General features: G+C 41.9%; 1 protein-coding gene across 1 annotated transcript in view; it reads left to right on the top strand.

The window, feature by feature from the left end:
• The first annotated feature begins 17455 nt into the window (after nucleotides 1-17455).
• Nucleotides 17456-24043, top strand: part of LOC136862916 (cell adhesion molecule Dscam2) — a 476298-nt gene continuing 469710 nt past the window's right edge. Inside the window, exon 1 of the mRNA XM_067139195.2 lies at nucleotides 17456-17605. Within this exon, the coding sequence (XP_066995296.2) occupies nucleotides 17470-17605 (136 nt within the window). The 5' untranslated portion in view covers nucleotides 17456-17469. The remainder of the gene's footprint in view (nucleotides 17606-24043) is intronic.

The raw sequence follows: 24043 nt of genomic DNA on the forward strand, positions 1-24043 counted from the left end.
ACAAGCTTCGCTGGTGGACAACACTACATTTAACTTCCAGTTTAAGAGGTTTTCTCCACAGTCTGCTCCGGAGGAACAACAAGCCCCACGACACCTTGCTCTGGACCCGAAACCTACACCATCGACAGACATTACAAATGCGTCTTCGCAGTCCACGGATGCCATCAATCAGCCCATTTCTGCCAATTCTCCACCCACCACCACTACCCCCTCTCCGCTCGGACTTTCATCCGTATCCGGCAAAATACGTCCCATCATTTATTCCCGTTTGCTCCCACCTACCCCCTCAGGAACGCATTAATTTCTACTCTCCAACCCTGCCCCCGAGTTCCAGTCTCCCAGCGCCATTTTCTCCACCCCGCTCAGATTTAATATGCGCCGTGAGGATATAGCGAACAACAACTGGAGTCATCATTCAAGCCAATGGGGACACAGCGGCCACTCAACTCACCACTGCAATAGGAGCTCACCAACTTGGATCGAATAGCCCTTTTCAACTCCTCCCTCCTCAACCCATCAAAACTCCCCCGTCCCCACCACGTTACCGCCTTCTCAGCTGTGTAATACGAGGTGTTCACCCCTCTATTACAGAAGAAACAATAATCTCCGAACTTCATGCGGAAGGCATCCCACTCAAGAAGGCATTCAGAATCAAGAACTCCACGGGTCCCACCTATATGGTGAGAATTCTTCTGCCATCGCCCGAAGATGTCGATCGTGTTTTGGCCATCGGGGTCTCTATACATAGACACCACCATAAAGTGGAACCGTCCCGTGCCCCACCACCACAAGCCATCCGGTGTGAGCACTGTCTCATCTACAATAATCATACTACCATTCACTGCACCGCCAAGACTCCTAAATGTGGATATTGCAATCAAGATCACTCTACACCCAGGTGTCCCAACACGCATCAACCCCCGCAATGTCATACCTGTGGAGGTAATCACGCAGTGTATTCTCGCCGCTGCCGTCGCCACCCTGCACCACCTCGAAATCAACCAGAACTCATAGCCCCTATCAGAACCATTGATCCACCTACGTCACCTAGCCGTTCCCTTTTTCCAATACCTACAGTAGAGCATCTAATTCGTTTTGTCACCATTTCATTACTAAATATCCATCCCTATAACCGTCCCTTAGTTCTCACTCACTTACAAGCCGCAGCAAATCAAACACTCAATCTTCATTTTCTCACCACCCATTCCGGCCTAAATTCACACTTTAACTTTACTCCCTTAGAAACCCTTGTCTGAACACATTCCCAGCCCCCTCAGCTCCTGCAACCACATCATAGCATCGCATCCTCTCCACTATTTTGAATCACTGAATGGACTTTCATCCTGTTAAATGGAGTCTTGTGAGTGCACCACGGATATAATGTCACTCTTCACATATTGGCCCCTCTGTCTTCATAAGAGATCACCATGGCGAAGGAACAAACGGAAAATTTTCTAATCAGTACTGTGTTAAATTTTAGACCTTCATACATGACTGTAAAGATGAAACTCATTAATTTATGTTAATATACAACGTATTGTCAAACTGTAGACCGTATTTATATATCAATGTACATGCCAAAGAAAATATGTGCCCTCCCTCATATCCCGCTTTCATCAGCCCGTAAATTTCACTACCATTCCCTCCACCTCACCTATCCATCACTCCTTCCATACCACCCCATCTCTCATGGCCAGAGAGAGGGTGTTGCCCTCTAGGTGGCTCACCCCAGGGCTCAGGTTGGGGAATGAAAGCATGTGATAGATAGATAGCGATTTTTCGCTAAGCTTTTGACATTCAATGACCAAGACTGCCCACTGGCCATGGGTACGTAAATGCAATGCGATCCTGAAGCCTGTGGTAATTTGATGGGGAGGAATTAAAATAAACGGTGGTTGGTACGCGTGGATGTTGACGGAGTGGAAGGAGTACCTTCGGTTGTAGGGCCGTTTTGTCATCTGTTATGTTTAAAAAAGCAAGGCGTCACTGGTATATGTGTTTGATTGACTGTACAGTTGAAGGTGTGCCGTAAAACTACCTCTGTCCACAAACTCTATAAATTGACACTGGTGAAAAGGTATATGTTGCCTAATGGCAACACTATGCAGTAGAGGATTAACAAGCTTTAGGCGCCATTAAGCTTGTTCTCTTTGCAGATATCCTACAACTAGGGAAGCTCCGTGTATGACTGCGTATTCAATATTTTCGTTGCCTCAAGTCACCTGAATAACGTCACCAGCAAGGATTCGCTAAGCCATATTCTTGTCATAACAAACGCCGTCACGACCAGAAACATTATAACATGCGCTTTGTTCTGCAGCTTTCCAACGCGATGCTTTTATCTTTTCGGAGCTGTGTTTCTTTTGCACTGCCATCCTTTATCTGCTGGAGGGAAAAAAGAACCGCATTGTTCACAATTACCGAACATTTAAGTAGCCTAGTTCAGTAAACAAGAACAAAGTAAAATCAAAATATCGTCGCTGCCGGGACAAAACCTCCTATGTGAAATATTTTAGCTTAGAACATTGGCCAGTAAGGTTCTGTCATATAAGGTGCAAAATTGTGTGAATACTGGTCAAGGCATTCTCGCTCTTCATAATGTATGTGCTGCGGGTCAGTATATCTCCAAAAATATTATCACATAGGAGGTTTTGTCCCGGCAACGACGATATTCTTCTTCATTTCTTCATTAAAATTATAAGTCTTCGTTCCGACATCCGTTACTTAGTAATTTTAACAATTTTAAGGAATTGAACGATTTCAGTACGGTCTTATATCGAAATGAACTACCTCGTTGGAACGTTTCCAACCACTTTCCGCGCGGTCTTTTTCAGCGGAGTCAGTTGCTGACGCGCGGAAGTGATTGAAAGTGCTCATACGAATTAACTTATTTATCAGTATGAGAAAAACATTGAAGACGATTTAATTCAATAAAAGTAAATGTATTATTGAAGGTCCTGTTTTAAAAAAGTTACTAACTGAAGACAATTTTCTCGAGATCGGTGTCACCGTGAATTCTCTAATCGTGAGTAAACATAAATGAGAGAATTAATCACGAAACAAAAATGTAATTGTGTCATTTCTAAGACACACTTTTGAGATCTGTAACACAGGGTAGTTGAAATGCACGAAAATGGCCGCACTAATATTCAAGTACTTCCATTCTCATTACTTTCACAATTACTCTATATTGAATATAAAGTGTGAACAGTGATCTCATAGCATCAGAAGAGTCAATTATACAATTCTTTATCACATCGATGTATAAAATATGTCACTAAATCGTCTGTGAATGCTAGCCTAGTGCAAGCACAGGTTTATTAGCTGTATTGTTCTTCAAAAGACCTTAACAATAGCCGTATAACGAAGTGATGTAACATACAAGTTATACGATAATAATAACAGCAGTGTTTGAACACCTTACACGCAACAGATTCAAGTAACCAAATTATCAAATGAGATGAATGAAGGGCTGATTATTTTCCCTGCCCGAAATTTATGGAATAAAATCTCAGATATACATCTTATTTTTTAATACCTTCCTATATTTTTTTTGCTATTTGCTTTACGTCGCACCGACACAGATAGGCTTTATGGCGAAGATGGAATAGGAAAGGCCTAGGAATGGGAACAAAGAAGCATTGGCCTTAATTAAGGTACAGCCCCAGCATTTGCCTGGTGTGAAAATGGGAGACCACAGAAAACCATCTTCAGGGCTGCCGACAGTGGGGTTTGAACCCACTATCTCCCGATTACTGGATACTGGCCGCACTTAATCGACTGCACCTATCGAGCTCGGTCTTCTTCTTCCTATTTCTAGCTCAGGTATTACTTAACATCAATTCAAATAAAACATATAATTTTATGTGACTATTTATAGCCTCGTGCAGCCCTCATGAGGCAGACCCTCCGACGAGGGTGGACGGCATCTGCCGTGTATAGGAAACTGCATGTTATTGTAGTAAAGTTGCATTGATGTTGGGGACAGTACAAACACCCGGTCCCTGGCCGAAGGAATTAACCACTGGAGCTTCAAACACCGACCCGACCAGAAATCGAACCCGGGACCCTTTGAACCAAAGGCCACTTCGCTGACCATTCAGCCAAGGAGCCGGACATTCAAGGAATAATCAGTCGTCATGGTTCTTGATACGACGAATATATTATTTGATACTGATACAAATCTATCACTTTGTTTCACCTATGCAACAGATGCCTTAATTATTCTAATTGAATACGGTAAACTCCAAGGGTCTGTAATTTTATAGCGTTTCTAACTGGCGGTAGATAACGAGCTATCTTCCTTAGTGGCCTGTTTGCGTTGTGTACTTTTACCCGATATCTTCCCAGTTTTCTCTAGCGTATTTCAAGTGCAGGCAGTATCGCTGTCTTCGGATGGGTCGGGTCCTCATGCCCTTTGTTCGTTTCCACAGCAATTTTCTTTGAACCTGTCGTTCTAGTCTCCTCAGGACACGTTGAATATTGCCTACTGACGTTCAATTTATTTTGAGGGATCCAATTAAATATTTCTTCCCTTCTCCGTGAAGGGGCTACCTGGCTGAGGCGGTCAAGGCGTGCTCGGTTCACCCGGAAGGACGTTGGTAAGGTTGCCCGTCAGGGCGTCAAAAAATGTAAGGAACTAGATTTCTAATTCCGGAGGGCTGCATGGCTCTGAGGTTCCCTCAGGTTAATTCCTGGGGGGCAAAGGCGGCAGGACGTAGTGCAAACCACTCTACCACACAAAGTGCCGAGGTTACGGATAGTGGAAGCCTTTACCTTCCACCCCGAACCCCAAGGGCCTTCATGGCTTGTACGCTTCTGCTTCTCCGTGGTGTCCTGGATCGGTTATGGCGCTATTAATTATGGTTTAGAACAAATTAGAACGGTTTATTTTTTGAAAGGTGGTGACACGAAGAGTCGTGCAGATATCTATCTGCCCATTTTCACACCAGGCAAATGCTGGAGATGTAACTTAATTAAGGCCACGGCCGCTTCCTTCCCACTTCTAGCCCTTTCCTATCCCATCGTCACCATAAAACCTATCTGTGTCGGTGCGACGTAAAGCAACTAACAAGAAAAGATATATCTGCATGTGTAGGTTTTTTTATGCTGTGGGCTCAGAGACCCACGGAGCGGCGTTCTATTTGACCACCTACAGTTTCTGGACGTCCTGTCATAATAAAATTAACGATGATGTTCAATGACAATATTCGTCTCATTTGTTGTCATCTACGTCAAGGGCTCGAGACTTGTGTTCCTGCTCCAAGAGTTCATACCACAAACACAGAGTTTGGTTATTTCAGACTTCTTCCTTTTTACTATTGGTCAGCGGTTAAGAGTGAGTTCAAGCAAGACCAACTACAATATATCAGACCTTAATGCAGCTATCGATATTAGCTAAAATGGCGCCCCGATCGGTTTGCTCAAATGTAAACATGAGCATGTGCGAAGCATCTGTTTAGTTCTTTTTATTACTTTGGTTTGATTGGGAAACGTTAGTGTAGTGATGTTTTTATTGAAATTTTGGTTTTAAAACTATTTTGATATATTAGGATGTGTCGATCGTGTTGTATGCTTGGGTTCAATTCATATTAAAGCAGATGCACTTACATTCAGATCAAGTGTACTTAATGGATCGTGACGATTTCGAAGTTACAAGTAATTTATTAGGGTGCATGAAAACACTCGAGGATAAATTTGTCAATAGAGAGGATGTGTTCCGTGTACTTGATGAGCTGGGGTTTTTTTTCGGATAAGGCCAAAATTCTGTGTTGGTGCTAATTCTAGTACGTTTCTGAATTACTATAACTTTTGAGGATTTTAAAAGTGAGGTTATAAAAAGTGATAAAGCTATTTATTTATCTGTGAGTGAAGATTATATTATCTTTGTTAAATTAGAGGACAAGGTATCAACTGATCTCTTACAGTACTTATTTACGTTGCCAACGATTTGGGTGTTAAAGTGCTTTATACGAAAATGCATATGCTACCACAGAGCTTCAAACTGATTCTCCCATTGATTATCTGAAATGAAACAGATGTAGCAGTTTGGTGAATCATTATTAGAATCATTGTTATGAGAGAATTGAAATTCGCGGCAAGGTTATGTTTCTATCAAATTTCTTGAACGAGATAGGCTATTTTATTTAAAAACGTATGGCAATAGAAAAGTCATTCAAATAAATGTATTTCTAAAACAAGTATTGATTTATAGGAAGAAGAATTATGGTCTGCAATATTTTACCAAGGTTTCCCCTACTATGTCTACACCAATTAGTTAAATTTCCAACTTCTTTGAAATCACAAGGAAAGACTACGTAGACGATTGATACGTAATCTGCCACTTGGACGACAGCACTAAATTTAGATCATCGGTGATTGATTAATTAATTGACTGAATTGAAACGCACCAAATATTCCCCCAGGATTGTTATTTTAGAATGCAATCCTATATTACCTATTTCCTTTACCATAGTAGTTCATAGAAATTATTTATATTTTGAATTATCCCATATTGCTTATCAAAATATAGAGTACTTCTAGATAGCATTGGTCTATTACCCAAAGTAAAGTATTATGTTCGTTATTATTGACAGCTTACCAATTCAATACGATAATCAAAATGTTATGTTTACGTATAACAGGCATGTTTACATTGAACCGATGCGTCGGCCATATTGTTTCTGTATTAAGGTCTGATATTATTGTAGATGGTCTTGGTTCAAGGCGTCGGCATGTACAATTCAATGAAGTGGCGTATGGCTTTTAGTGCCGGGATATCCCAGGACGGGTTCGGCTCGCCAGGTGCAGGTCTTTCTATTTGACTCCCGTAGGCGACCTGCGCGTCGTGATGAGGATGAAATGATGATAAAGACTACACATACACCCCTCCCCCGTGCCATTGGAATTAACCAATTAACGTTAACCCGGCCGGGAATCGAACCAGGGACCCTCTGAACCGAAGGCCAGTACGCTGAGCATTCAGCTAATGAGTCGAACTACAATTCAATGACGTCAATTTTTGCTCGAATCGAAATAGGAATAGTATTATTTGAATATAATTTGAATATTGTAATTATACAACAAGGTTTGTCAAAAATGTACTGTGAATGGACCGATATCGCAATAGTAACGTGTGATAACAGTGCGTGCATGCGCATATGAATAGAGCGACATCCTGAGAAGCGCCACGTAGAGTTGAACACACGGAGCTCAAGCCAGCCGGCCAGTCGAACGTAGTGCGTGTGAAGACGCGTCATAGTGCATTGGAGGAACGCATATAGTCCTACATCAAGAGATTTTTACATATTGGAGTTTTTCCTGTTCCATCTCCGGACTGAAAAGTAAACTCCTATCCTCATTCTGAGGTGGTGCAGCTTTTTTTCAGGCACACCCCCAATGGAAATGAACTGCGTGTACCATTTCAACCACATGCCAGCCCCCTGCCGGTCTTAAATTTCTGGCAGTACCGGGAATCAAACCTGGGCCGCCGAGGACGGCAGCTATTAGTGCTAACCGTTAGGCTGCGGAACCGGACGGCTCATAATAATAATGATGTATGGCCTCCGGGGAGGCCTGGTGCAGGTCTTCTTCTAGTAGACGGCCTATTAGGCGACCTGCATGTCTGTGAAGACGAGGGCCCTACCTAGGATGATTTCTAATGTTCAATACGCCACACACACCCAGTCCCCGAGTCATTGGAATTAACCAATTAAGTTTAAAATCCCCGACCCGGCCGGGAATCGAACCCGGGACCCTCTGAACCGAAGGCCAGTACGCTGACCATTCAGCCAACAAGTCGGACAGCTCATGAATAAAGATCATTCACAGTATTCAATTTCTCTGAATATGTGAGTACATATGCTGCAAGAAAATGGCGTCCAATAATCGCTGATGGTAATAAAGAGAATTAGACCTGTTAAAATAAGGATAGGAACCAATCCTCTAACTCAACATTTTCATCCAGAGTCAACTAGAGGAAATTCTGGTAATGAAGTTTTTGCCATGTGGGAGTTTCCACGGTCATTCTACATGGCCTCCGTTCGATTCTCACTTTCAAACGACGGAGTATATAGTCTTTCTTGATTAATCTGTTTACCGTCCAGTGTTGGATTATCCCTCGGACTCAGCGAAGGATTCCACCTCTGCCGCCTCAAGGGCTGTGTCTTGGAGCGTCAGACATTGGACCAGGGAGATACAACTGGAGAGGAGGACCAGAACCCCGCCCAGGCGGCCTCACCTGTAATTCTGAACAGGGGCCTTGTAAAAGGATAAGAATATTGAAAGGGATAGATAAGGAAGAGGGAAAAAGCTGCCATGGCCTTAAGTTAGTTACGATCACATTTGCCTGGAGGAGAAGTGGGAAACCACGGAAAACCACCTCGAGGATGGCTGAGGAGGTTGACCTTAGAGTGGACCCCATTCCAGTCCTCGTACCATTTCTCAAATTTTGTGGCACAGCCGGGAATCGAACACGGGCCTCAGGGGGTGACAACTAATCGCAGTAAGCACTACACCACAGAGGCGGACCGGAGTGCACAGTATTCGTACATCCGGTTTTGACGGATACTGACATTTCATAACCGAAAACGTGGGTTTCACTAAATACCTGTGATTTAAGAGATCGTGGGGCCTCATTTCGAGGCAATCAGGCTGCATACTTCGTCTAATACGACATTACGTTTTTTAGCTCCATCTGAGAACTGGGAGTTAAAGGTTTGTTCCTATCCTCATTTTAATTGTCCTGATCCACTTTATCATGTTTCTTTATTATTGGAAGCCACTGTTTGCACACTTTGTATGCTGCATGTTTGTTGGTCGTGAACAGTGCAGTGATTTAGCTCTTGACTCTACACTCACGCTTCTCACACATCTAAATGACGAAAGCGTTTAAAAATCACACATTTGTGGCGGTCGAGCTACTTCGCCGGGAGTTGCGACTGAATTCCAAAGTCTGCATAGCCTGCAAACAATGTTCATTTCTCCAAGAGAATATTTCAGGAAAATTGTTTACTAACACGAGAAGGTCAATGGATCTCAACAGAGAGGTGGAAGTACGTTTCAAATCCAAGGAAGAAAATTGGCTACCTTTAACTTAGTTTACCTCTCTAGGCGTCTTGCGTATATCACAATAAAGAAATTGGCCACGGTATGATAGTTCATACATATTTTATAGAAATCATACCACAAGTTGATGAAATAGTAAAATAGCAGGATGACCGATTAGTACGATGATCCTGCTCCTGGGCTAAATGATTAGCTCACTGACCTTCAGTCCACAGGGTCCCGGGTTCGATTCCCGGCCAGAACGGGAATTTTACCTACGTAAAGTTAATTCCTCGAGCTCGAGGACTGGGTGGTCGTGTTCGTTCTCTTCATCTACAACCACTACAGAAATACATAATGGTGAATACATTCCTTCACTTAGGGTCGGCGTCAGGAAGGGCATCCGGCCTTGAAATTGTGCCAATTCACATCAAGTGCAGATCACAATATGTTGGGTAAAATATCAGGAAGAATAAAACAAGACCAGTTGTTGCGATGAATGTGATATCGCATGATTACATTTATCGATTTATTGAAACACTGATTCTAAGAAATTCATTTTACTAGATATTAAATTTATGGATTCAACACCCAACAAGCTTCGGGATATTTGTTGCTAGCGGCTTTTAACGTCGCAACTAATATATGAAATATCTGCGGCAAGGGGAGGTTGAGAAAGACGGGGAGACAGAGTAAGAGAACATTCATTTATAGATCTTCGTGCTTGAAAAAGTCATAACTAGTAATTACTTTGGGCGGGTTCTGCGACATCTGGAATCCGGTGGTCCTGGACGAGGCCTTATCCGGGAAGTGACGTCACAGCGCGGTGGGGGTTGCTAGCTAAGAGCATGCCCTTAACCTTATTTGGCTAAGAGAGTGCCCTTAAACTTACATGGCCTTACGCAGGCTACGTGTCCCGGATTAACCTTATAGACCTCGGGTTCGACCCTAGGCTTAAGGACCTTAACCTTACAGACCCAAGTTCGATGCCAAAATGTGCAAGCTTCTCCTAACAGCCAACGTGATTATGGCCAAGAAGGAACCTAACAGGATGACGTGTCTAGACTTAACCTCGCAGACCCCGGGTTCGACTCCAGGCCTAAGGGCGTTAACCGTACAGACCGTAGTTCGAAGCCAAAGAGTGCAAGCTTCAATCTAAGATAATCAAAGTTCAACAAACAGGCTAACCACATAAGTGTGGAATTTTAACCTAACATAATTCAAGTTCGATACCCGGGCTAACCGCAGGCCTAACGTTACGCTAACCACGCGTTAACATAACCTCCCAGGACTTGGAGCTGAACTTGGAACAAGATGGTGGGTATCAGGCTTAATACGTATGCTTTATTCATGGGGGCGTAACATAATAAGGGAAGGCTGACGCAGGGGCTAATGTGCTAGATGGCTGCTATGCATGGCCTCTTATGAGACTAACTGCGAGCAATTGCAGCTACACTCCTTCGGTTCAAAGGGTCCAGAGTTCGATTCCCGGCCAGGTTGGGGATTTTAACCTTCATTGGTCAATTCCAGTGGCCCGGGGGCCGGGTGTTTGTGCTGTCCCCAAATTCCCTGCAACTCACACACCACACATAACACTATCCTCCACCACAATAACACGCAGTTACCTACACATGGTAGATGCCGCCCACCCTCATCGGAGGGTTTGCCTTACAAGGGCTACACTCAGCTAGTAATAGCCACACGATAGTATTATTACCACATATAGTTGTAGTGTAAAACACAAATTACAATTTTTTTCAACCACCCCCAAAAAAATCGTATCATTTATCTAACGCAGCACTTCCTCAGCCCACGATAAACATACAACAAGAAACTTGGGCTTATTTCGAAGCGCTCGGCCATGGTCATCAGAAACTACAACCACTGCAACCATATAGTGTGGTACTGAATTTATGAAGAGTAATATTGAAAGGAGGTTTTCTGCACCCCGGACCGTGCGATTAACAGTAGACCGGGTGGTGAAATAGGGTGCAATGTTGCCGCGTTCAGTAGTAATCACGCACGCAACGAACACAGCTTTTCATTTGCTTTCAATCTTTAATTTTATTTCCTGTTGTAAATTCCACTTCCCATAGGTTTAAAAATGGTTGGCTTCCTAATTTAGAAGTTTATAATTTTTACAAAGGTCATTTACATTAGTATTTAAATATATTTACAATATTTAACTGTGTCAATTTTCTTCGTCTGAAAAAATCACTGTGTTCCGAAGAATCGGTGCTGCTGCCATTCATGTTGATTATGACTGGTTCGAAATACGGGACATTTTCAGACAGTCCATCATTCTCTCAGTAGTGGTCTTCAATTTTCTTTGCGTGTTTAATACGTTGTTTCCAGAGTTCAGGGGTTACGGTACGTAAGGCTTATCGGCATAAAGTGTTAATTGCTTTCATACCTCTCACATTTTCTAATGTGTTAGCCATATTTGTCTTTACTATTTTCCATTTTCGTACGCCCAAATGAGCTCCATTGGATTAAGCTCGCAATGAGCCACTGGTAACCAAACAAGCTGTACATGTAGTCGAAGTCGTTTAGTCAGTTATTCCAGCTTCTTTCTCGGCATTTGAAAATAAGGCCTGGCAAGGACAATCAGTTCTGATTTCGTTAATTTATTATGATCGTCAACTCCAGGTGGTAGTGAAATATTTTTTGATGGTATCCAAGATATAATTTCAGATTTCAGCCATGACATGTTCGGGTTTTTAGTTGAAGGATCAACCAGCCAACCTTTGAGGCTATAAACTCAGAACTTTCGTGAACCATTCTTCATAATGAGCCGGGTTCATCTCATTGTGGCAATCAACACTCCCTTTCTTGCCAATAAAACAAAGTTCTGCACCGTAAAGAAATCCTTCTTCACTTCCAATGTGTAAAATTATGATGCGTTTCCCAGCTCCAGACGGTGTTTTGAAACCTCCACGCCATTCGTAAATATGCTGAATGTACCCTTTGTACAGATTATAGTTGTCAAACATGTTTTCTAAAGCATCAAAGACGTTATCTTGCAACCCATATTTCATAGCATGCTTCTGTCCGCACCAGGTCTCGTCTGTAAAGAAGACCTTGTAGCCCTGTGCTCTAACGTTTCTAAATCATCTAAGGTTTACATTTTTGCTGTTAATCACACGGTTCGGCGTGCACAAAACCTCCTTTCAATATTATTCTTCATACATTCGGTACCACACTGTACGTTTACAGTGGTTGTAGTTTCTGATAACCATGACTCAGTGCTTCAAAACAAACCCAAGTTTGCTGCTGTACGTTTATCCTGGGCTGAGAAAGAGTCGCTTTAGAAAAATGATGAGAACTTTTTTCGGGGCGGTTGAAAACAATTGTAACCTGATTATTACACTATAAGTATATGTGGTTATAACATATGAAAATGTATTACCATCAGACGAGCAGTTTTCCCTGTATATATTTCTAAGTGAACGCTTCCTAGAGCAGAAGCCAAAAACCCGGACAATATTTACTACAACCGCAAATAAAAAATATTTAATGAACTTCAAGAACAATATGTCCTATATAACCTAATGCAGATTAAACAAGTAAAATGTTGGTATAACTCACATTGCAATAGGCCTATCGGTTCGTTTGTAATTAAAGCCTAAACTCAAGTGTTCATAATAAAAAATCCGACGGTAGGGTCGAACCTGAGGTCTGTAAGATTAAGCCTGGACACGTAGCCAGCGTAAGGTCATGAAAGGTTAAGAGCACGCTCTTAGCCAAATAAGGTTAAGGGCACGCCCTTAGCTAGCAGCCCGCACCGCACTGTGACGTCACTCACCGGATCAGGCCTGGTCCATTTTCCTCGTGATTCCGGATGTTGCAGAACCCACCCAAAGTAACTACTATAACGTATAACTTAATACTACAGTCTGATAAATATTTACAAATTACAGCGCGTAATTGTGCAGTTAACTCTGATAAGACGATGGCAATTTAGGTTGGTAATAGGGTATTCAACTTCACTGGAGAAGAGTACAGATGGTTCTGCTGTTGGGAGTACTTCTTACATGACAGTAGGATGTGGTTAAAGTCGGCTATTTCTTCAGGAACTTCTGGACAGTAAGGGGTGTCTAATATCTTGGCCCTGTGCAGATGACTCGGATAGCATCCATGAGCCAGACGCATTCTTATTAAAGATGACAGGTGTTTTCGTATTAGTTTCAATTTCTTGAACCATACTTGTGGTAGTATGGTCGGCTGAATTTTAGCATAATGTTTTCCTCTTGCCAGCTGTGACGTTTTCCAGTACTCGGATCATTCCCTGTAGGCCTGTTGCTATATTGTACGTAGGAAACTAGAATATGGTTACTGTTTTCCTTTGTTTCTTAAAATTTGTTTTACATCCCACCGTCACAGATAGGGATAGGGATAGGAAAGGCCTAAGGGTGGGTAAAAGGCGGCCGTGGCCTTAATTAAGGTACAGCCATAGTATTTGCCAAGTGTGAAAATGTGAAACCACGGAAGAAACATCTTCAGGACTGCCGGTGGTGTTTACATGTTGCGGCTTCAATCGCTAACTGCCCTGCTATCTCGTTCATCGTTATACCAGCGTGGTCTTTAATCCACAGGAGATGTACTTCCTGAGCTGCCATCTGGGCGGTATATATTAAGTTCAAAATATCTAATACATACTAATGAGTAGACAGGTACCAACGTGAATGTTGTAGCTTTTGAAGGGCACATTGTGAGTCAGAAAGTATTAAATATCCTTATCTAAATGGTGTGCGTTACTGTAGTCACGTCCTAGTTCGTGAACCATGGGCAACGGCTGGGTGGCCTAGTAAGTGGTCCTGAGAGTCGGGATACCAGTTGCTATGGAATGGGAGTGGGCATCTCGGGACATATTCTGAGTCATGGCCCTCCTTATGCTCAGGCAGCTAGGACTATACAATCCACCGCTGGTCCATAACCCGTTAGAGGAGAGATCCTCACTTGGACTATGTGTAAGTAGGGTAGCATCCTGCTTCATGAATTTACCGAGCTCAGAACATTTTAAGCAAGCCTCGGATCTATGGGAGTAACGGAGTCCCACTCACATTTGACAGGCCTGCAACTTGGAAACAACTTGGCGAACGAAATGAAATTCGATGGGGGAGTTATCAATATTAATGGGGCTTATGGAAAGAAGAAAGTATAACTGGCTGAGTCAGCTAAGAGGATGCATCTGGATATGCTAGGCGTAAGTGATATTCGGGTAAGGGGAGAAAACGAGGAAGAGATAGGAGGTTATAAAGTGTATTTGAAGGGTGTTAGAAAGGGAAGGGCAGAGTATGGGTAGGGCTGTTTATCAGGAATACCGTTGCACGCAGCATAGTATTTGTTAGGCACGTAAATGAGCGAATGATGTGGGTAGATTTATCAGTTGGAGGAATTAGGACGAGAATTGTCTCAGTGTATTCACCATGTGAGCATGCAGATGAGGATGAAGTTGACAAGTTTTATGAAGCATTGAGTGACATTGTGATCAGGGTCAACAGCAAGAATAGAATAGGGCTAAAGGGCGATTTCAATGCGAGAGTTGGAAATAGAACTGAAGGATACAAAAGAGGTGATTGGTAAATGTGGGGAAGATATGGAAGCTAATGGGAATGGGAAGCGTTTGCTGGACTTCTGTGCTAGTATGGGTTTAGCAGTTACGGATACATTCTTCAAGCATAAGGCTATTCACCGCTACACATTGGAGGATAGGGGTACCATGTCCATAATAGACTATTTCTTAACCGACTTAGAATTCAGGAAATCTGTTAGGAATGTACGAGTTTTCCGTGGATTTTTCGAAGATACAGACCACTATCTGATCTGTAGTGAACCAAGTATCTCTAGGCCTAGGGTAGAGAAAGCGAAATCTGTCTGCAAACGAATAAGGGTAGGAAAATCTCCAGGACGAGGAAGTTAGGCAGAAGTACATGGATATGATTAGTGAGAAGTTTCGAACAGTAGATAGTAAGCAGGTTCAGGATATTGAAAGAGAATGGGTGGCATACAGGTATGCTGAAGCAGAAACAACATGGGAATGCCAAGGAACAACGGTGTGTAAAGATGGGGAAAGGCGAACATCTTAGTGGAATGATGAAGTGAGAGCAGCCCGTAAACGTAAAAAGAAGTCTTATCACAAATGGCTCCAAACAAGGACCGAGGCAGACAGGGATAGATGAAAGAAACAGAGCGAAACAAATAGTTGTTGAATCCAAAAAGAAGTCTTGGGAAGATTTTGGTAAAAACCTGGAAAGGCTAGGTCAAGCAGTAGGGAAACCTTTCTGGACAGTGATAAAGAATCTTAAGAAGGGAGGGAAAAAGGAAATGAACAGTGTTTCGAGTAATTCAGGTGAACTCATAATAGAACCCTAGGAATCACTGGAGAGGTGGAGGGAATATTTTGAACAACATCTCAATGTAAAAGGAAATCATCCTGGTGGTGTTGCAAACAGCCAAGCTCATGGGAAGGAGGAATATGATGTTGGTGAAATTATGCTTGAGGAAGTGGAAAGGATGGTAAATAAACTCCATTATCATAAGGCAGCAGGAACCTGAAATGGTGAAGTATAGTGGGAAGGCAGGGATGAAATGGCTTCATAGAGTAGTAAAATTAGAGTGGAGTGTTGGTAAGGTACCTTCAGATTGGACAAAAGCAGTAACTGCACCTATATATAAGCAAGGGAACAGGAAGGATTGCAACAACTATCGAGGTATCTCATTGATTACTATACCAGGCAAAGTATTCACTGGCATCTTGGAATGGAGGGTGCGATCAGTCGTTGAGAGTAAGCTGGATGAAAACCAGTGTGGTTTCAGACCACAGAGAGGCTGTCAGGATCAGATTTTCAGTATGTGCCAGATAATTGAAAAATGCTACGCGAGAAATAGGCAGTTGTGTTTATGTTTCGTAGATCTAGAGAAAGCATATGACAGGGTACCGAGGGAAAAGATGTTCGCTATACTGGGGGACTATGGAATTAAAGGTAGATTATTAAAATCAATCAAAGGCTTTTATGTTGACAATTGGGCTTCAGTGAGAATTGATGGTAAAATGAGTTCTTGGTTCAGGGTACTTACAGGAGTTAGACAAGGCTGTAATCTTTCACCTTTGTTTTTCGTAGTGTACATGGATGATGTGCTGAAAGGTCAGTTAGGTGGAAAGGTAGTAAGCAGTTTGGCCTATGCTGATGACTTGGTCTAAATGGGAGATTGTGCCGAAAGCCTGCAGTCTAATATCTTGGAACTTGAAAATAGATGCAATGAGTATGGTATGAAAATTGTCTTTCGAAGACTAAACTGGTGTCAGCAGGTAAGAAATTCAACAGAACTGAATGTCAGATTGGGGATACAAAGCTAGAACTGGTCGATAATTTCAATTATTTAGGTTGTGTGTTCTCCCACGAGTCCGACTCATTGGCTGAATGGTCAGCGTTGAGGCCTTCGGTTCAGAGGGTCCCGGGTTCGATTCCCGGCCGGGTCGGGGATTTTAATCGTCTCTGATTAATTCTTCTAACCCGGGGGCTGGGTGTTTTGTGTTTGTCCCAACACTTTCCTCTTCATATTCACACAACACACTACACTACCAACCACCCCAGAAACACGCAATAGTGATTACATCCCTTCATATAGGGTTGGCGTCAGGAAGGGCATCCGGCCGTAAAACAGGGCCAAATCCACATGTGCGACACAGTTCGCACCCGCGACCCCACAGGTGTGGGATAAGCGGTAGAAAAAGAAGAAAGAAGAAGTGTGTTCTCCCACGAAGTTTTATAGAAAGTGAGATTGAATCAAGGTGTAGTAAAGCAAATATAATGAGCTCGCAGGTGCGATCAACAGTATTCTGTAAGAAGGAAGTCAGCTCCCAGACGAAACTATCTTATCGGTCTGTTTTCAGACCATCTTTGCTTTACGGGAGCGAAATCTGGGTGGACTCAGGATATCTTATTCATAAGTTAGAAGTAACAGACTTGAAAGTAGTGAGAATGGTTGCTGGTACAAACAGGTGGGAACAATGGCAGGAGGGTACTCGGAATGAGGAGATAAAGGCTAATTTAGGAACGAAATCGATGGATGAAGCTGTACGCATAAACCGGCTTCGTTGGTGGGATCTTGTGAGGCGAATGAAGGAGGATAGGTTGCCTATGAGAATAATAGACTCTGTTATGGAGGGTAAGAGAAGTAGAGGTAGACCAAGACGACGATGGTTAGACTCAGTTTTTAACGATTTAAAGATAAGAGGTATAGAACTAAATGAAGCCACAGCACTAGCTGCAAATAAAGGATTGTGGCGACGTTTGGTAAATTCACAGAGGCTTGCAGACTGAAGGCTGAAAGGCATAACTGTCTATATTGATAATGTGTGTATGTATGTATCTAAAGAGAGATTGTGTGTACATTCTGTTTGCAGATGGGAAGTTCCACATGTTGCCTTCTGGAGAACTGCTGGTGCGTCGTGTAGACGAGACTGATAAGTACAGGAGTTACCAGTGCCGAGCTGTCAACAGACTTACCGGTGCCACGCTACTTAGTGTGGGTCGTGCGAGATTTTCAGTTACGGGTAAGTGGCCAGCTTTTCTATTGCAACGAATGAATAGTTTACCCTTGGCAGATTCATATCTGAGAAACATAACATGAACATTTCATATACATATGAAGTACTGATTCTCTGTTAGAAGTAGGATATGAGGCCAAAGGGATTGAATCACATTATTAGGAGATTAACCTGAAGATCTACAGCTTCTAGTTCTCCTGTTCTGCGTTAATAACATCATTCCTTAATGTATGCATGAATGTCCAATGAAATGTGCTCAGCACATATTTTAATTCCTCCTAGCAAATCGACTTTCTAAACCTTGACGTAGACGGACCGCTCGCGTTTACCTCATGATCAAATACATTTTTCCTGATTTTCGTTTTAACTTCTTTCTTGCAGTTCTTTGGGGATAAGAAAATTTAGTCCTTTGTTTTGCAGGATTGTCCTACAAGATTGAAGTTCATTTTCTTGCCAGAAAAATGTTTATTATGCATTGCTTTCTGAGAAGTTTCGTTAATTAAAAATCCTTAGACTTATTAGTATTATTAAGTCATATTTATAGACTTCATCTTCCATCTGATTTCTTTTATCTCTTCCCTCCTATCAGCCCTCTGTGTTTTGTATTGACGATACCCAAGACCTTACTTATCCCCGTTATTAGCATAATGATTTATCAGATTTCTGCAGAAATTTATTTCCGTATTGCTCCTATATTTTCTATACTGTACTTTAATTCCTAAGTTACCTTTTTTCTTTGAATATTTCTTCTAAAATATGTATAGATTTCTCCAATCCGTGAATAATCCATTCACAACCTTTAATTTTGATCGCGCATTCCATGCCCTATTTTTGAGTTTACGAATTAATCAAGTTAAGTACCCAAATAATTGATTTTCCGACGCCTTGGCTAAATGTTTAGCACTCTGGCCTTGGCTTCAAGGGACCCCGGATTCGATTTCCGGCCGCGTCGGGGATTTTAACATTTATTGGTTAATTCCTCTAGCTAGGGGCTGGGGGTTTGTGCCATCTTCAACATTTCAAATCATCTTAGGTAGGGCCCCATCCTCACAGACAAGTAGGCCGCCTAGGGCGTCTACTCAAACGACCAGACCTCTCCGAAGGCCACACGCCGTTATTATTATTATTATTATTATTATTATTATTATTATTATTATTATTATTATTATTCAGAAAGTCTCCCCAATTTATTTCACTTACAGTTTTTCAGCTCACTATAAGAGTTCAGATGGAAAACCACTTCTAGGGAAAGAGGACAAGGCAGGAAGATGGCAGGAAGATGGCAGGAACATATCCAACATTTGTATCAGGGTAAAGACGTAGATGATACGGTTCTGGAACAAGAAGAGGCTGTTGATGCTGATGAAATGGGGGATCCGATTTTGAAGTCAGAATCTGACAGAGCTTTGAGAGACCAAAGTAGGAACAAGGCACCTAGAATTGATGACATTCCCTCTGAATTATTACCATGGGAGAAACCAGCATGGCGGGGTTATTACATTTAGTGTGTAAGATGTATGAGACAGGAGAAGTGCATTTCAATTTTCAGCAGAATGTTGTTAAACCTATTCCCAAGAAAGACGGTGCTAACAAGTGTGAAAACTACAACACCATTAGTTTATTATCTCACGCCTGCAAAATTTAACACGTATTATTTACAGAAGAATTGAAAGACAAGTTGAAACTGAGTTGGGAGAAGATTAGTTTGGCTTCAGAAGAATTGTAGGAATATGTGAAGCAATCCTGACTTTGTCTGTTCTTAGAAGATAGAATTAAGAAGGACAAGCCCACATACACGGCGTTCATAGATCTTGAAAAGACTTTTGATAATGTTGATTGGACCAAACTATTTGAGATTCTGAAGGTGATTGTGATCAGATACCGAGAACGAAGAATTGTCTGCAATTTGTATAAAAATCAGTTTGCCGTGAAAAAAATCGAGGGCTTTGAAAAAGAGGCAGCAATCCAGAAAAGAGTGAGGCAAGGTTGCAGTTTGCCCCCCGCTACTTTTCAATATATAGAACAGGCAGTAAAGGAAATGAAAGAGGAATTTGGGAAGGGAATCACAATCGAAAAAGAGGAAATCAAAACCATGAGATTTGCTGATGATGTTGTTATTTTGTCTGAGACTGCAGAAGATCTGGTGAAATTCCTGAATGGTATAGACTGAGTCTTGGGTAATGAGTACAATATGAAAATAAATAAGTCCAAAACAAGTAATGGAGTGCAGTCGAACGAAGGCAGGTGATGCAGGAAATATTAAATTAGGAAATGAAGTCTTAAAGGAAGTAGATGAATATTGTTACATGGGTAGAAAAATAACTAACGATGGCAGAAGTAAGGAGGACATAAAATGCAGACTAGCACAAGCAAAGAAGAGCTTTCTTATGGAAAGAAATTTGCTCACTTCGAACATTGATATAGGAATTAGAAAGACATTTTTGGATACTTTCGTCTGGAGCGCAGCATTGTATGGAAGTGAAACATGGACGACAACTAGCTCAGAAAAAAAGAGAATAGAAGCTTTAGAAATGTGGTGTTACAGAAGGATGCTGAAGGTGAAATGGATAGATCGAATCACGAATGAAGAGATTGGTTAGGGGGATCGGCTTGGCTATATTTGACGAGAAGAAGAGATAGGATGATAGGACACATCTTAAGACACCCAGGACTTGGGCAGTTCGTTTTTGAAGGAAGTGTAGACGGTAAGAACGGTATAGGTAGACCAAGTTATTAATGTGACAAGCAGATTAGAGCAGATGTAGGATGCAGCAGTTACGTATAAATAAAAATGTTAGCACAGGATAGGGCGGTATGGAAAGCTGCATCAATCCAGTCTTTAGACTGATGACCCAAGCAGCATCATGAAGGTTTTTTTTACCATTTTTGTTACATCATACCACAGATAGGTCTTATGATGACGATAGGATTTGAAAGGCCTAGGAGTGGGAAGGAAGCGGCCGTGGCCTTAATTAAGGTACAGTCCCAGCATTTGTCTGGCGTGAACATGGGAAACCACGGAAAACCATTTCCAGGCTGCTGACGGTGGGGTTCGAACCCACTATCTCCCGGAAGAAAGCCCACAGCTACGCGCCTCTAACCGCACGGCCAACTCACCCGGTATGAAGGTTGTCGCTTTTGCACATAGTGTAATTTGTAGTATCATAGAAATATACCAATTATATTGCCTTTAATTGCTAAATTACAATACATTTATTTCCTGTACTGCAACACGAGGAATTTGTTTAGAGAACTTTGTTGTGCGTGGTTGTGCGTAAAGAATCTAATGGTATTGTGTCATTTTTATAATCTTCGTTATTTAGTACTGTCGAGCGTAGCCGGTTCTGATCATCCAGCCACTTCTTTTTGGGGCATCTTTAATCGATCGCCCCAATCTGAGCTTAGCTACCATTATTTCCATGTCGGCTTGTTCCTTCTGGAGTTGACGAAGAGCAGAGTACGAATCTGTGTGGTGCTTCCCACACGAAATCGATTATGCCAGCCTTCACTTGCATTGTTGGTATTGTGTGTGCCATCGTAAGCTGCTCGATGGTGGTTCCACACGCGAATTTCATACCTTGGAGGAACAGCCCTGCGTCTACGTCTTGCTAGTCGTCCTATGACGTCATATACTGCAAGGTAATCGAAAAGTGGTGTAAGTTCTTCACGCTCATTACCGTTTCTGACAAGAAGAAACATTTCTTCTACATCGAGCATATGCGATGTGGTCTTAATGTCTGTTGTAAACCATATTGTTGAACTTGGCGATAAATTGACTGGCAGAAATGAAAAAAAAACGGAATAAGGAACATTGAGGAAAATGTCAGCGCATGCATTCATTATTGTTTTCTCAAAATTTCCCAAGATTTTACTTGGAGCGAAGTTCGGAATCGTGTGTTCATCAGCTACAGTTACAATAGCGCGAAATGTAGAAGCGTAGTGCGCTATTGTTTTTGAAGGCAGTAAGGTGAAGACAGATGGCAGAGCAACAAACTCTGGAGTATATATAGGACGCCATGCAGCTTTAGGCACCAATCCCACTACAGTGAAGATCTGAGTAAAAATTTTGGGAGACATCTTGATGGTCCCGTCTACGAACCATGTGTCATATCTAGATGAATGTTCTAAATTTCGTCTCGTCGCAAAAGCAAAACTCGCTCTAGCTCTTTGGAATCAAAAATTAAGAACGTTTCGCCAGGTAAAGTTTTGGTAAACCGTTCCGGAATCTCACCCAGTGATTCAAGTGAGTGGGGTAAGGAGGTAATTCTCGCCAGTGAAAACTCCGTATTGATTTCAGAAGATTTTGCCGTTCTGGAAGTTGGCGTAAAACTCCAGAAGGTACTACACTACGAAATTCATTTCGCAGTATTTGAGCTGGCAGCATCTCAGAATGTTCTTCAACTGTATGTTTCAGCTTTTTCACTTTTTTTTTGCCTCGCCTTGTTTGCGGTTTGGTGGATGTGCATATGGAGATTGGTCTGGTCCCTGCTGCACGACAATTTCGTCCAATTCCTCACAGTTACAGCCCTTGCACAACATTCTCCACCTCGCAAGCGATTACAGTTCCAATACGCTTTACCATTGCGCGCTCTTGACCGTCGAGTAGTAACTTCTTACTAATAATTTTTGGCTGACTCTCCATTTTACGAAATCAACTATGTATTGTGGAAACGACAATTTTGGAAGCCAAACATTAGTATATTTGCCGGTATTTCAGCTCTCGAGAAAGTGTTTCCTTCCGTCGCAATGAGTGGCTGTTAATTCTATATGAAGAAATGCCTAGGGTGTAATGTCCAAGAACTTGGCTTAACAAAAAAATACCGAGAAAACGAGCAAATTCGTCATCGTATGCAAATGAGCCCATAGTTGGCTTTCCTAAAATCTGAAATAATAAAATGGTTTGGTAGAGTTCCAATCACAGGGGCCCGTCAACGCAAAGCTAAAGGAGTATTTTAATTACCTTCTCGGGAGTTGGCTGGAAAACGAAGATATTCCTGTAGGAAGTCGGACATGCTACAAGAATCTACACCGCACTGCACGTGCTCTTGAAGGATGGCATAATCGCTTAAACAACCTACTAGGACGACCGAATCCCAGAATTAAAGACACAAGAAACAAGTGGAAAATTCAGCTTTCGCGTACATGATATCTCAGTGGTTAAATTTTGATGGAAGGAGAAGTAAAACTTCATATCGAAGATCTGAAAACACAGTAAAGAGGTACGAAGATACAGGCAACATTAGAATGTGTTTCGGAGGGTTCTCATCCTTACAAAAGATGGAATAAACTCGATGACATGTAGTCCCATCCCATGACGTATGACCTGATGCTCGATCGGAATGTACCGTGTATTTTCTAAATAACTGACTTGGAGAAAAACTTTGTATTAATAAATTCATGATGAAGTTTCTTTGAACTGATTTTAAATAGTCCTAAATAGTTGAAAGATATTTCAATTATCTAGCTAATTCAAACCCTAGAAAAAGTGCGTTGGGAATCAAATTAGATGAAAATCTACAGCCTATTTTTCAGTCAACTGACCGGATTAAGAATGAAACCCTTAACTTCATTAACTTCATAAGGGGATAATGGAGGTCAGCTAAACGACGGTAGTGTATGTGGGACAACGTGTGAGCGGATATTTCACTTAGCGGAATTTCCACACCGTTGCCGTCCAGGATCTTTATGAGGATCACATCATCAATGGCCCAGAAATTTCTTACGCCGAACCCTGGAATAGCAGCGTTCAGAATCGTCAGAGGTAAGATTCTCCCAGCTCGTCCCGTACGTTCCCTTTTATAAAACAGGACGCTGATTGTTACCATTTTTATTCCCGACCATGCGGTTCCAGTCGACATAAGCTTCAAAGTCACGCGCAACGTTAAAAAACTACATTATGTTGTTCTCTTTTGTATCGTCCGGAACGTCAATTTAGCTCAGGTTATTTCTCCGTTGGTACTGTGCCAACAGGTCATAATTATTATAATTAATTTCCGCTTTCAGTTCATCAAGTTCTTTGTCTCCCTTTGCAGTCGGTTCTTTCAAGGCATCATATAACCTGCATTGATATTAAATCGTACAGAATCCTCCATTATACATTTCGTAATTTTAGTCCACTATCGTGTTCACGATAAGCTTATAAATGCTATCGACTGAAGTGTCTCTTGTATTATCCTGTCTCACAGTGTCTTCAATTGGGATACACTCTTGCTCTTGGCCTACAGGAAAATGAGAGAAAACTGTCAAATTTAGCTTTAGTAAAACATTCGTAGTACAAAAGAAAGGATTCATCCATGAGAACTATTTAGGAAGCATTGGGTGCAGTAAAAATGCCGCCATCTACTTACTGAAAATGTACATCGATTTCTACGAAGAAACTTCGACCAGATATTGCGTTAGGTACTGGAATAAAGGATTCAATATACATGTGAAATGGCTATCACA

The sequence above is a fragment of the Anabrus simplex genome, chromosome 2, assembly GCF_040414725.1.
Source record: "Anabrus simplex isolate iqAnaSimp1 chromosome 2, ASM4041472v1, whole genome shotgun sequence".
Classification (NCBI taxonomy): Eukaryota; Metazoa; Arthropoda; class Insecta; order Orthoptera; family Tettigoniidae; genus Anabrus; species Anabrus simplex.